General features: G+C 41.0%; 1 protein-coding gene and 1 long non-coding RNA gene across 7 annotated transcripts; one reads left to right on the top strand and one right to left on the bottom strand.

Moving 5' to 3' along the window:
- Positions 1 to 202: 202 nt before the first annotated feature.
- On the top strand, positions 203 to 7,454 carry LOC135650859 (uncharacterized). Of its 4 annotated transcripts, none has more exons than XM_065170590.1 (7): positions 203 to 425; positions 1,460 to 1,589; positions 1,689 to 1,732; positions 2,070 to 5,120; positions 5,905 to 6,009; positions 6,128 to 6,302; positions 6,999 to 7,454. In XM_065170590.1, the coding sequence occupies exons 2-7, from the start codon at positions 1,476 to 1,478 to the stop codon at positions 7,209 to 7,211; spliced, it is 3,702 nt and encodes a 1,233-aa protein (XP_065026662.1). In that variant the 5' UTR covers positions 203 to 425; positions 1,460 to 1,475; the 3' UTR covers positions 7,212 to 7,454. The 4 variants fall into 4 exon arrangements, with proteins under 4 accessions (XP_065026662.1, XP_065026602.1, XP_065026794.1 ...); XM_065170530.1 differs by having other exon boundaries at positions 1,464 to 1,589; XM_065170660.1 differs by having other exon boundaries at positions 214 to 524; positions 1,464 to 1,589.
- Positions 7,455 to 7,543: 89 nt separating this feature from the next.
- Positions 7,544 to 11,300, bottom strand: LOC108953056 (uncharacterized). 3 transcript variants are annotated; one of them, XR_010501726.1, is made up of 4 exons: positions 10,718 to 11,300; positions 8,542 to 9,815; positions 8,358 to 8,434; positions 7,544 to 7,797 (listed from the first exon to the last, which is right to left on the bottom strand). It is a non-coding gene; the product is annotated as an uncharacterized LOC108953056 (long non-coding RNA). The 3 variants fall into 3 exon arrangements; XR_001978423.2 differs by lacking the exon at positions 7,544 to 7,797 and having other exon boundaries at positions 8,140 to 8,434; positions 10,718 to 10,781; positions 11,010 to 11,300; XR_001978421.2 differs by lacking the exon at positions 7,544 to 7,797 and having other exon boundaries at positions 8,140 to 8,434.
- Between the last annotated feature and the right edge of the window lie 2,561 nt (positions 11,301 to 13,861).

Raw genomic sequence — 13,861 nt, forward strand, 5'->3', positions numbered from 1 at the left:
CGCGGGAGTCGGGGCGATTTCACCGAGGACGACGGCGACTTGTTTTACGTCAATGGCATCAAAGAAGAATCTCCTTTCTCCCCAACTGTACCCCTGCGGCTCCCAGTGGGACCCCAGTGGCTTGTCGAATTAGGATGCAGGTGGTTTAAAGGGGTACGTTGAACTTGCTTTTCCCCGTCGCTGCAGCTATTCGTGATATCTTCTCCACCTAACCCCTGTCTCTTCATCGACTCCTTGGCGTCGGAGTTCGCGTTCACCAGATAACAAGCGAGCGAGAAAAGAGCTTGCCGTTTGCCGCCTCGATCCGTCTCTCGATCGTGGAACCAAACATCGGAAGCGCATCGAAGGAGGAGGAGGAGGAAGAAGGAAACCGTGCGAGGCGCGGCTCTCGGTGGGAGAGTTGCGGTTGTTGGGTTCGATCGCAGGTCTTCCCCTCTCGTCCTCCTCTGTCTCCGGTTATTTTGGTTCCCGGGCCGAAGATTCCGGCGTCCCCCAGCGTTAATTTTAGCAAATGCTTTTCCTATGTACGGTGCGATGACTCCGATTGTTACTGTTCTCGCACAGGCCCGATCGGGCTGTGTCCTCCTCTTCCCCTGTTGCCTTACCGTTCTTCTTCGATCGGAAACTGTTTGTGCTTGCCGCTCTGCTTTGCTTGGCGCGAGTACGCTTGCCGGCGTTTCGTACATGATCGTCTCATCCTTTTAATCTGTTTCTCGCTCTATTAATTGATCGATATATGAATATTGGGTTCTGATCGTATTTTTTTGGGCAGCGTTGTGATTGAAACCGGAAGTTCTACTCTGATGTTTCATTCGATCTGTACGCATCTACTAATCGAATGGAGGGTTTCTCAAAAGATGAGATTTTGCTTCACCTTCCGGTCTTGTCCTAATGCAAGATTAGTCTGCCGTGCACGTGGGAAATATTTATTTGTTCTTTTTTTATTACATTCTATATTCTTGCCTCTATATCAGTTAAGTCTAATGTTTTCTACATTCCTTGTATACTTAGAACTTCTCAGTTGATGGCTACTCTTCAGTAATATCTGGCTATAGCACATCTTGGAAACTTCCAGTTAGGGATTTGATTGATTTTTTCTTGGTGGTGGAATGCTTGTATATGGGAACTATAGGATTTCTTTTACATACTTACAACTTGTTAAATTATAAACAAAGTGCAGAAGGAACATAAATTTTATATAACACTACTGATGAATAAAAAAGCCCTTTTCTGTGCTTTAGAACCTTTAGTGCTGTACTGCCAATTTTTTTTTATGAAGCTCATCAATCTGTCTCAACCAAATCTAAAAACGAGTGAATATATGTACATCCACAAAAAGTGCTGAATATTTTAGTTCTCTAAGCATACAAGTACAGCTTCATGAGGAAGCATAATTAACTCTATGAAATTACTTTCATTTAATATGTATGTGCTTCTAAAACATTTGTTTTATTCATAGACAGGTACGACTGACAATGCCGTATGGACATCGGTGGGCAAAGAGTAACTTTGAGAAGTTAGCAAATGGAAGAAACCACAGTATCTGTAGGAGATCAGTAGATAAGAGCAATCAGAAGTTTTTTCTTAGGGTTAGTAATTTTGTTGCATGGCATCCCAATTCTCCTGCATTTGAAAGCCTTTCTTAATGTGATAAGTTTCTGATGATGTATACACATAATTTTATCCAGGAACCTAAATTACTTGAACTTGCCTCAAGGGATTCTGAACAGAGGTATCTTTTCTTCACGGTCTTGTATTGGAGGTGTATAGACACTAGGCACCGAGGTTGCTCAAACACCTAAAAAATTAGCCTGTGTGAAAGGCTGAAAATGTTGCCATATTTGTTCTCATTGTTCTCTTCCGAGCCTGCTTTAAGATGTTCAAAGTTCAAACATTGTCTAGGGATTTGGTTTGTTGGTTGCAGTTGATGCCTTCCTTTGTACCTGTGCTAATACTGTTGCTAACAGATTGGCCTTTGTTATTTTTGGCTGAACTTGGTTATCTATCCCTCTCTACTAAATTTGCATTTTTCTCCTATTTCTCATTGACACTGTCCTAATTTTTGTCAGGTTTCCTTTATTCGCAATAATTTTTGTTGATACTCATGCATCCTGGAAGGTGTCACCTTTATGTTCACCCTTGCCAGAAGTTGTTCAGAGAAATAGTCTTGAATCTTTGTCTCCCTCTAACATGAATGGTAGTGAGCCAACATCTTCACTACTGTTCATGGTTGGTTTACACGCTGCAAATGCAGATTCTGCAAGGTTAAATTCATCTTGCATTTCTAGTGAGACAGGTAGTTCAGACCAGTCTGAAAGCAGTAACAAATTGTCCGATCCTCCAGTCAGTTTATCAAGTACACTTCCTGACTGCTTAACATCAGGTAATTCTTCTGGATCAGTTTGTGATAACCCAAGTGTAGTTGGTTCAGATTTCTTGGTTAATAACTACCCGAAGGTGGACAGAAGAGTTGAAAGAAATCCCAGAAAAAAGGGGAAAAAGAAGGGAAAGCAATATAAACGAAATGCACCTAGAAAGGTTTTGACTGAATCAAATGTTCAACGTGATGAGATCAGTTGCAATTCTCTTTCTTCTTCAGGTAGGCATCTAGATAATAACTTGTCAGATGAGGCAGCAACCTCTGGCTCTTTCATTACTGATACTAGTGTAGAAAAGGATGATAGCACACATAATACTAATTTTGTAGACTGTTCAACATCGTTGTTGTCGTGTACATCTTACAGCGATGAGATGGATGGTTTTGAAACAGTAACTTCACCTCAGAGATTAGCTGGTGATGAATTAGGCAGTAACACTACCGGATCATGTGCAATTAAAGATGCAGAAATGGTTCCATTCAAATTAGATCGGAGCACCAAAAAGGACCATTTTAGAGAGAACAACATTTGTCATGATAATTTCTCATGCATTTCCATGTGTAATAATAATAATCCAGCAGTAGATTCATCATTGGATGGTTGTAACAGTGACATTGGTGAGAACTCTAGTGATGACACTGCAATGCGGTTAGTAATTAAGGATGAAAGTGGACCTAGTTCTTCGGAAGGTGAAATTATTTCACCTTCTGAAGAGCTTATGCAATGCGACACCTCATCTCATGCAACTGCAGATTTATGCAATTTGGGGACTCATGTATCAAAGGATAATTCCAGCAGTGATGCTTATCTGTCAAATGATGTCCTCGATGCTTGCAGCAGTACTGAAAGAGTTGATTGCAGTAGTCAGGCTGGCAGCAGCAATGACTTCCATCCCGTTATATATGAAAGGCGAGGTAGAAGGTCTAGAAGAATGATTGGTCATGGGAATTTAAATGGAGCAAACGGATCTATTACTGCAAAGATACATAGTCACACCGGGGAAGACATTAATTACTCCATATGGCAGAAGGTTCAAAAAAATGAAAAAAATGAGTGTGTTTCTAAAGCTAACAATGTCAGTGTTTTGTATGCTCAGCATGATGTTTCATCAAAGGATACCAAGATGAAAATGAAGCCTGACAAATTTATTGGGCAAAAGCAAAAGCAGAGTGGAATAACTTGCAAATACCCTAAAGCAGAGCCAAGCCAAGTGTCCTCCAGAGGGGCTAAGACAAGTCCTACTCTATCTAAAGCCACATTTGGAAGTGCAAAAAACAAATCTAGTTCAGTCATCAAACATGCAAATCAAAATCATATGAGTGGATCTTACATTGGTAAGGGTGACATGCCCAATTCTCCAAAGCATCATTTTCAGCAGAAAGAATGCCGGCATAATTCACCATTTGAGGGTCTTAACAAACATAGCAGCACAGGATTCGGATCACATAGCAACAGCTCTTCCCAAAGATGTTTGTCTAAGCTGACTGACAGTATTGACAGTTGTCTGGGACACTCAGAGAAGGAAATAAGTGTTCTTATGGGGGCAGCACCACAAGTAATTGTTTGTGATGGGATCCGTCATTTAGATGTGGCAGCTGCATTTAGTGAAATTGACCACATGGCAACTACATCAAATCAGTTTGGTCAGAGGCAGATTGATGCTAATTGTGAGAATGGCACCACTAAGCACTCCAAAGATATTCAGGAAGATCTTTCCAGTGTAGGTATTGAAGACTATGGATGCACAAAACCGAATATTGAAAGTCACAGAGAAGCTAACAGCTTGAGCAGTAATGGATCTCCAATACAGAAGTGGGTCCCAGTAGGGAGGAAAGATTCGATAGCTTCTGATATGGGCTATTTAGACTGCTTAAAGGTTTCTGTCATGGATGAAGCAGTTCTTGATCATTCATATCCAAAGACTGCTGAAGTAGAGGATGTGAATAAAGATGGAGATATCTCAAATTCTGAAGCTAATAAGTTGACTAACAAGTTGAGCACCTACCCTAGTTCAACTGAAGTTCTCGATATACATGCTGTGATCAACTGCCAAACACACAAGATAGAAGACAAGGAATTTATTGGTTTTGAGACTGATTTAGACAAGATAATAGGAGCTGTTAAGAATGCCTATGAATTGCAAACTGCGGTAGAAAGTGTTCAACTGGTAACTGGCAGTCCAGTTGCTGACTTTGAGAAATTTCTTTTTTCTGCTGCTCCAGTTATTGGACGAACACAGTATAGCAGAAGCTGCAACAGTTGTTCTCATGAACGACTCAAAGATAGCTCTCTGTGCTGGCACGAGATTCCCAACATCTCCTTGAAAAGCATTTGGCAATGGTATGAAGAGCTTGGTTGCTTTGGGTTGGAAGTGAAGGCACATGATTTTTATAATTCTAGAAGGCTGCGGAATGGTTGTCATGAATTCACTGCATACTTTGTGCCGTATCTTTCTGCTGTGCAATTATTTGGAATATCCAGGAGTACCAAGTATTGCAATCTGAATGGACAGTCAGCCAGAGCTTCTGAGGGGAACAAGACAGCAAAATCTTTGGGTTCTCTCCCAATCTTCTCAATGTTACTGCCCCAACCTACTAAGGACAAAGGTGCTTGCTTCTCAGATTCATCATCTTCTGCTAAAGTTGGGTTCTTTGATAAAGGCATCGACGTGGATCATGAGGAGATTATATTTGAATATTTTGAATCTGAACAACCTCCTTGGCGGCATCCATTATATGAGAAGTTAGTAGCTGTTTCATTATTTTTGTGTCTTCTTATCTGCTAATTGATATATCTTGTTAGTTGTTATATAATATGTGATTTTTGCTAAGCTTCCTTAGAACTCTTTCTTCTATCATCAGAATGCTTAACACTATGCTTCCTCTGACTTCCTCAGCATCAACTTATGAACTCAATAATATTATTATCGCTTCCTGCTGGAAAATTTTCCAGCGAAGCCTTTTTTAACTAGGTGAGATTGGTCGTATCGTGTGGCATTCTGAGCAATGTAGTGCATCAACTAATCAACTCAATAATATTATTATCGTGAAACGATGTTGAGTGCTTTAATGACTTTAGCTTGGTTGTTTTCTAAAAAATGTTGAATATCAATGGGGCATTGCCAGTTTATTTTTGCTGGACTCTTATGTGGATATGGCTCATTAATATCTGTTCCAGGATACCTGATTCACTATGGATGTGGATTTTGTTATCCTTAAAGGCTGACCGAGAAAAGTCAAATGGTTGTTCATTGATAAAATTACTACTGCAAGAAATGTCTAAACAATCATATGACTTCTTTTACCTGAAACCTTTTAGATAGTATCACAATGTGGTTGTGCCTGGTCATATGTGATGTGAACAAAGATAGAAGCAGACTATTGCTTCTTGTTTTCTTAGCTATAATTTTTGTGATCTCTAAAGTCGTTCTTAAGATCAGACAAGCCAAGTTGTAGGTAGGCTACAGCTCATACAAGTGAGGTGCTTAACCTTTTTTGTCTCATTGTCTTTCTTTAATCTAATGCAGGGTCAAGGAGCTGGTAGCCAGTGGTTCATCATCTGATAGCCGCATGTTTGGTGATCCATCAAAGCTAGAATCTGTTAAACTGCATGACCTTCATCCTGCATCTTGGTATGTTCCGTAATTAATACTCTTATGTGAACTTTATTGAATAGATTTATGGGAGTTTGCTTCTCATGTTATATGCTTATTGCATATACAGTTGTGATTCTCTTTTTCTTGTTTTCAGGTACTGCATCGCGTGGTACCCTATATATCGTATACCTGATGGTAGTTTTCATGCTGCTTTTTTAACATATCACTCTCTCGGTCATTTTGTTCATCGAAGTTCCCCAGAAAGTGGCCATGGTCTTTCAGAAGATGTAGTTTCTCCAGTTGTAGGTCTGCAGACATACAATCATAAGGTACATCTGTTCCAAGTTTTTTCATAATTGTCACATTGTTCCTCTGACATTTCCAGTATCTGCATTGTAGCAGTGGGGTGCATTAATAACAGGAAGCTGATAAACCATAAGTTACCAGGTTTGAAATTCTTGGATCAGAAAGATACTGATAATAGCATAAGCATAGCATCAGAAAGATACTTATATCTCCATCTGATCTTGAAGATAAGTAAAAAAAGTGGTAGATGCTTCCAAAAAGCTGGGAGCTTGACAGCTAGATATAGACAATGCAGTTGGCGAAGGCTAGATTTTATGTTGTGAATGACTTTCCTCAATCTCCTCTACTTCTTTTGGAGGATTTATGAAATATCAGATATTCCCTGTCCTAGCTAGTAATTGTGTCCTGGTCATGTCAAGATTCTTGTCTTCAGTATCCTCTGTTGGCATAGATCTCTTGTCGGTAGGTATCTTAAGTTCTACTGACTTATCAGATGCTTCTGTGACTGCCAATTGCTCCATATACCTTGCATTTGACAATGGTAAGATAGACTGGTGACTTCGACACTATAATGAACATAACTTGAGGCATCAAAACTCTACGGTAGTGTTGCATGGTTGTAATCATTGGCATGGTCACTGTAAAGGCATCTATAGTTTTGCTTATGTTGCTGCTAAAAAAAAATTGTTCTCAGCTGGAGATACTTGGTCTGAGTGCAGGGAGAGTCTTGGTTTCAACCAAGACACATGAATTCAAAGGCCGTCCAGTCTGAAGATGTCAGTAATTCAGATACCTCGGAATTAATAAAGGAGAGGTTGAGGACGCTCAGGCAAACTGCATCTGTGATGGCCAGGGCAGTTGTTTCCAAGGGCAATCAGAGATACGTGAACCGGCATCCAGACTACAACTTCTTTGTATCACGGAGTGGGTAGAGGGTCCTTGATTAGAAGATCATCATCACCGCTTCCAGTAATTTTGTGACAATGCTGATGCTAATTGTTATACCTAACACATAAATTTCCTTTTTCTAGTGTTTCCAATCTAGTCAGGATACCAAGTAAACCAGGCAAAAAGCAAGTTCTTGACTTGCTTCTTTGGTTTGTGTGTGTGTTATCTTCCAGGATCTAAATGTCACCCCTCTGTAATTTACTTATGGCATCGATTCTGTTTGGTTCTTTGCTTGGATGGTTTGTGAAACTGTCTCAGGATTCTGTCATAATGTATGTCGGCAGTTACAAGGTGAATTATTCGGAGGAAATGAGATATCAGAATTTCAATCTGTTTATATGTTTCTTTTAGATTCTACAACATGAAATTAAGGGTGATCTTGCAAAGTAAATGTACATGCAGCAAGGAGTCATGCACGGAAGGTAGTATCGACCGTCCAGGTCGATGTCACCTCTCAAAAGCCCGATGAAGCCCCACGCCAGCTATGCGAGAGGGCAACTCGATCCCGACTACTTCAATTCTACACTTCATACTGCAAGAATAGTTATCGAGCTTTTACAGAATAATCACCTGTAGACAGGGCACACTTCAAGAGCCAGTAGACCTGATTTGAAATAATAATAATAATAATAATAATAATAATAATAATGTGTCCCTGGGTATCAACACTGGTATGGTGGTCACAGCTATCAATGAGGTCACAACATGTGGATCCTGAATTATTCTTGTCAACGCATTAAGAATCGGAAAATCTCTTAAAAGATATTTTAGTTTAGGCAAAAGTGTTGTTGTATAAACATCAAACATGCTTGCCATGAAATATTTGAATGAAAAGAAGACTTGGAAGGAGGAAATAGCATAAGAAATACCATCATTGAAGCCGGAAAACTGATTTCGCCAACTAAAAGAAAGTGAAATATTAAGATCTACTACGTTCCTTGGATAAGATTTAGAAAGGGCAATAAACCAGCCAGAATTATCTGAAATATGATCCACACCATTCTTTCTTTTTGGCAACGAGTAGCATCATTCTTTCTTTTCTAATTTGACAGCTAAACAGAAAGCGAACAATTTGCATCTCTTTTAGAATGAATACTAGGTGAAAAATTATTACCAGGACTCCTACATACCGATATATTTGCATCATCAGTGAGACACGAGTACAAACCCTAACTTTGCACCTTATTCCATGCCCGATCCTCCAATCCTAGAAGCACACAAGGAAGGAGGTACGTATCAATCATCCAGGAACCACGATGACCACATGAAAGTTGAAAGAGAACAGCGAATGGAGGTGTAGATAGCTTCGCATACCATATATCCTCGGCCACGATCTTCTCAGGTGAGGTTGAGGCCGATGTCAAGTGGGATGACCAAACGAGGGAAGAGAAAGGAAATCAAGACGCGGATGCCGTTATTCGGGCGATTCGCCCATCGACCCGGCGCAAGTAGGGTGGATCTTTTTACCGATTCGTCCCGGCTTTGGACCATCGGATCACCATTACAATCCCCGTTCACGAGATTCCGCTATATATATGGGATTCTCCAATCGAATCCATTAATTCGATCATATGTCATTGATCCAAAATAATTAATCTCTCTTCGTCCTCCTCCTGGAGCCAAAAATGTAAACCTGCTGTTAGTGAGCAATGGATCTTTGTTCGAGTTAGAAGCTAAGTATGAGTCAGGAAAGACGAACAGATAATGCATGTATAGTATGTATGTTCAGGTTTTCAGCTATGGAAATGTGCCATCTTGCTGTATCTTGTCTCTTGGTGCCACAGTATCCCCACCATGTCCTCCCACGATTGAGATGGCACTCCTTACTGTCCTGCTTTTTCATCTCTGAGCTGGAATGGTCGCTGGTCCTGTGTCTCACAAAAACAAAAAACTTGCACTTTGCACCATAAGCATTGAGTCCACAATAAATTGATCCATCTGCCTTGTGTTCTGGCTATTCTTCTTCAAAGCCATCAAAGACACTGCCATCCCCTGGATTTAATTACAACCCCCGTTCACGAGATTCCGCTATACATGGGATTCTCGAATCGAATCCACAATCCATTAATTTTATCATATGTCATTGATCCAAAATAATTAATCTCTCTTCTTCCTCCTCCTGGAGCCAAAAATGTAAACCTGCTGTTAGTGAGCAATGGATCTTTGTTCGAGTTAGAAGCCAAGTATGTGTCACGAAAGACGAACAGATAATGTAGGTATATGTATGTTGAGGTTTTCAGCTATGAAAATGTGCCATCTTGCTGTATCTTGTCTCTTGGTGCCACAGTATCCCCACCAAGTCCTCCCACAACTGAGATGGCACTCCTTAAAAACTGTCCTGCCTTTTCATCTCTGAGCTGGAATGGTCGCTGGTCCTTTGTCTCAAAATAAAAACTAGCATTTTGCACCATAAGCATTGAGTCCACAATAAATTGATCCATCTGCCTTGTGTTCTGGCTGTTCTTCTTCAAAGCCATCAAAGACACTGCCATTGCCTGGATTTAATTTCTTGTTTCATGGAACATGTCAATAGTTGGAGTGGAGCAGCATGAGGCTTGGTTTGACTTCTGGCAACCTTTTAGTGCACACTGATCAAGGCAAGCAGCATTGTACATCAGATAAAGGCTAAAAAAAGAACATGAATCATTAAAAACAAGTATAATCTGAATATTCAATTACCATACCCCCACAACATTTTCTGAAGGATCAAACTGGAGAAAGAGAGAGAGAGAGAGAGAGAGGGAGAGATCCGAAAGGCCTCATGCAGCAAAACAAAGGACAAAAGGGCACCGCAAACAATGTGATATGTTACTGCAGTGTCAAATACTGAACAAATTCCTTTTGATAAACTGAAAAGGTTTGGTGTTAAACATAAGGAAGGAGGAAAAAGATGAGACTAAAAGTAAGATCTAAGGCCAAGCATGACCAAATTTAGCACTAGGGGCTCCACAAAGCAGGTTCAACGAACCCTCTAAGCTTTTATCTGTGCCAGTGAACTGTAGTTGTCCTCTTCACAAAGGACTCACATGATTGTCATCCCCTTTCCCCATATTCTTCCTTTTCTTCATCTTTCAGTTCCACTCCAAAGCTATAATGTTGACTTTAATATTGGATGAGCTAACCACAAAGGCCCCAATCAACATTTAGTAATATGCCTCTCAACTTCCTTTTCATATAACCACTGCTACTCATCCACTTTAATGCTTCCTTCTCAAGCATGTAATCCTGACAGTTTCACTCAATACTATGTTATTGCAAAGACCTTTCAAATAGCAGGGCCAAGGGACGACGATATTTTACTCCTAACCAGTTAGAAATACAGGATACCAAGCAAATTTCTACGAAGCCAATTTGTTGCCTTGAAATGCTTAATTCATTACCTACTCCATGATCCGACGACAACTGACCCTCAAATTCACATGCCTTTAATAATAAAAAAGTAATTCGTAAAATTAAAGGATAAATTGCTAGGTTTTTGATGAACAATTACCATCATCTCAGCCTTGCTGAATCCTACAATGCTTCTGGGGCTTTTAGCTCCGTATTCTCCAATTCTGCAACAAAAACAAGACCAGTTGCTTATCAAAGAAGGCAAGATCTCAAAAGAAAGCATCTTCCAGATGAGGAAAACAACTACTTAAATCAGAATTCAATCGATTCATAACAGGCAATCGCACAATTGGGATATGTGAAACATGTAATCAGTTGTTCCAGTACGATTCCCACCCAATCAACACAGAACACACTAATTCAGCGAGCGGAAGAAATCATACAAAACCTACATCCAAGACTCGGAAAGATCTGTCACGGTTTCCACGGGCTTTCTTGAACTATCAACGGCGGTCACCATCCCCTCCTCCTCCTCCTACTCCTCCTCTTCTTCTTCCTTGGAGTTCTTCCTCGGGAAGAAAGGATCAAGGAAGCGAAAAAGGACCACGGAGAGTTCACAGTTCAAGAAAGCCTGTGGAAAGCATGTCCACGATCTTGCTATCGTCTATGCCATCATGAAATCTAAGGAATCACCACAAGAGAGTTCGGCTGCGGAGAAAGATGGAGGAGGAAGAGGAGGAGGCGGAGAGGTGAGAGGAGAAGCCGGCTCACGGCCGGCTTAAATAGAGGGAAAGAAGGTAACTAACCGGCCGAGAACCACGGCCGGGCCGGTTACGTAACCGATCCAGATCCCGCACGTGCGGGGCTGCAGCTTCTAATTCCTTCCGCACGAGCGCCGGACGAATCGCCGCGCGACGCGCGTCCGATCGCGGTTACCGAGGCGGTGGGTCGTTAGCCGGGCGGGGGGGCATGCCGGCTCGCTGCCGCGTGGGGCCCGGGCGGCCGGTGCCCAATAATTTGACGTGAAGCGCATGGGCCCCACCACCAGTTTATGGGAGGCACGTCTCGGACCCCATCTTTTACCCTTCCCTAATCATAAAGAGAAACCGCGAGCTCCGCTTGCTTTGAGAAAAGACAGCAGACATGCAAATTTCGTGAGCACTCGCTGACTAATTAATTGCGGTAAGATGTGATGTGCGATCGAAGGCGATCCTCGTCGAGTCACAAGCCACACAATGAGCCCATCAGTCAAACTTGTGCGCGTGAATCTTAAAGGCATCAATCAAGATCATGGAACCTCAAAGCCTACTAATAGCAGCAATTTAGCAGTCTTTAAATGTTTATTTATGACCTATGGTAATAGTTTTCTTAGGTCTTTTATCTCCTTCTTTGGTCAAAATTTTCAATGAGTAATGATTCTGAGTAAGTCTAATTTAATAATAATAATAATTCGAGTCTTGATTGTTTGGAGATTTTCCATGTTCTAAGGAGAAACAAGTCTGAATGAGCATGCAAACAATCATGAATAAATTCAGTGAAAATTTATGGTATCTATTGAATGTGATATCGTATCAATTCATACATAGGATGGATGCTTAAACCCTGCTATTAGGAACAGTATGGTGTATGTGGGCTTGCTTGTGTTGTCATCACAAGTTAAAAGATGTTGATGAGGCCATATTATGAGTACAAAGATGGAAGATTTGATAAGACAGCACTGAATCATTCGGAAACCGTAATCAGAATAGTTCAATGAAACAGTTTGTGCTGTCAGAAGATTAGATCATCAACACCATCACAAGGCCATGGAATTCATCTTCTGGCTTCTCTGATGCATTGGTGTAAACAGCCATTCCAAAGAAATGACCGAACGCCTGAACTCCAGCATCCCTTGGCAGGTCCAATTGGCTGATTGATTACCAGCTCTCATTGAGACAGCTACTGAGTTGAGTTGTTATCACTGTGTAAAGGATGCCAGTGATCTCAATTCATGTTGCGTAACATAAAGCTTTAAACCTCTAAGGCCACAGTTTGCATGTGCTTGCATTGCAGCGTGCTGCAGCAGCCCACTGGCGGTAAAGAAGCACTGAAAACACTGCAAAAGGATCCATCAAACATATCTTTTTTCCTCACATCTTCCACAGAGAAAAGCTTTCATGACTCGTTCGCGAATGGCTGGAGTCAAATACCATCTGCCGGCCTTGTGTACGAACATATCGTTGCTTAATAGCCAGTTCTGGGTCGGTTTATGCGACAAAGTGAATGAATACCCACCGATTTCTAGTCACTTGAGCCATCTTCTTTGGAGTCATATGACACACAGTGTAATCATGCGTTGTAAAGTCCAGATCACTTTCTTCTTTTCCCCACATTGAAACTACATGTACTTGGCACTTTCTGACATCTCCTTTGATTCAGTGATTGCAGCTATCAGAGTGGCCCAAAGCCAACCAGTTCCAACATTGCAGAAGAATAATGCAAAGAGACAGCAATCACCAGAGTCTTCTCTTTGATTGTTTCTGCACCGAATAAAAAAGAACAAAGGAAAAGATGGATCAAGGTAGTGAAATCACACTGACATCATGAAGTGGAAGTAATCTTACCACTTAAAATTTCGGAACATCGAAAACAGTGAGTGCCATGAATAAATTGTAGAATTAGAAGGCTATGGAAGGAGGAAAAAAGGAACAGGGAAAAAGAGGCAAACATAAAAGTATTTCCAACAGAATAAGCTGCATTTTTCAACAATTAAAATGAGAAAAAGATGATTGTTGTTCTAATTTTCAGAATCTACAGCGAAGCTGAAATAGTAGGAAGGATGAGTTCCTTCCAAGAAAAAGATGTGAGAATCCTGCACTGGATCATGCAATAATAAGCACCTCGAGTGAAAAGGAACAGTGAGTTCAAAGAACAACAGAGTCTGAGGAGGAGACAATGCACACGTTACGACTTACCGGTCTGCTGCCTGATGTTGTGAAGAATGGAACTGTCTAAAAGATCTGTCATGTTTTCCCACATCTTTCTTGAACTTTGCGCTGGATGTGTCTTCCTCGTCGCACAGTGATCTCTCGAGGAGCAACGAGGAAAGGGTGGAAGCAACACCAGCTCACAGTTCAAGAAAGCCGTGGAAGAACATGATCATGAACTTGTTGGCATCTCCTGCAAGCAGCTCTTGAAGGCATCCTGGAGCTAAAAACATTAGAAAAGGAGAACACATATTTCGCAGAAAGATTGAAGCAAATGAAGTGGAAATTTCCATCAGGAAGGTCTAATGAGATCTGATGTAACTACAGTGGAAAAAAAA

Source organism: Musa acuminata, chromosome BXJ1-1 (genome assembly GCF_036884655.1).
Source record: "Musa acuminata AAA Group cultivar baxijiao chromosome BXJ1-1, Cavendish_Baxijiao_AAA, whole genome shotgun sequence".
Lineage (NCBI taxonomy): Eukaryota > Viridiplantae > Streptophyta > Magnoliopsida > Zingiberales > Musaceae > Musa > Musa acuminata.

Bases quoted from the DNA above. Each gene is read 5' to 3' on its own strand.
- LOC135650859 (XM_065170590.1), top strand. From the start codon at position 1,476: ATGCCGTATGGACATCGGTGGGCAAAGAGTAACTTTGAGAAGTTAGCA. The intron at 1,590-1,688 runs GTTAGTAATTTT...AATTTTATCCAG, and splicing joins ATCAGAAGTTTTTTCTTAGG to GAACCTAAATTACTTGAACT. The intron at 5,121-5,904 runs GTTAGTAGCTGT...AATCTAATGCAG, and splicing joins CGGCATCCATTATATGAGAA to GGTCAAGGAGCTGGTAGCCA.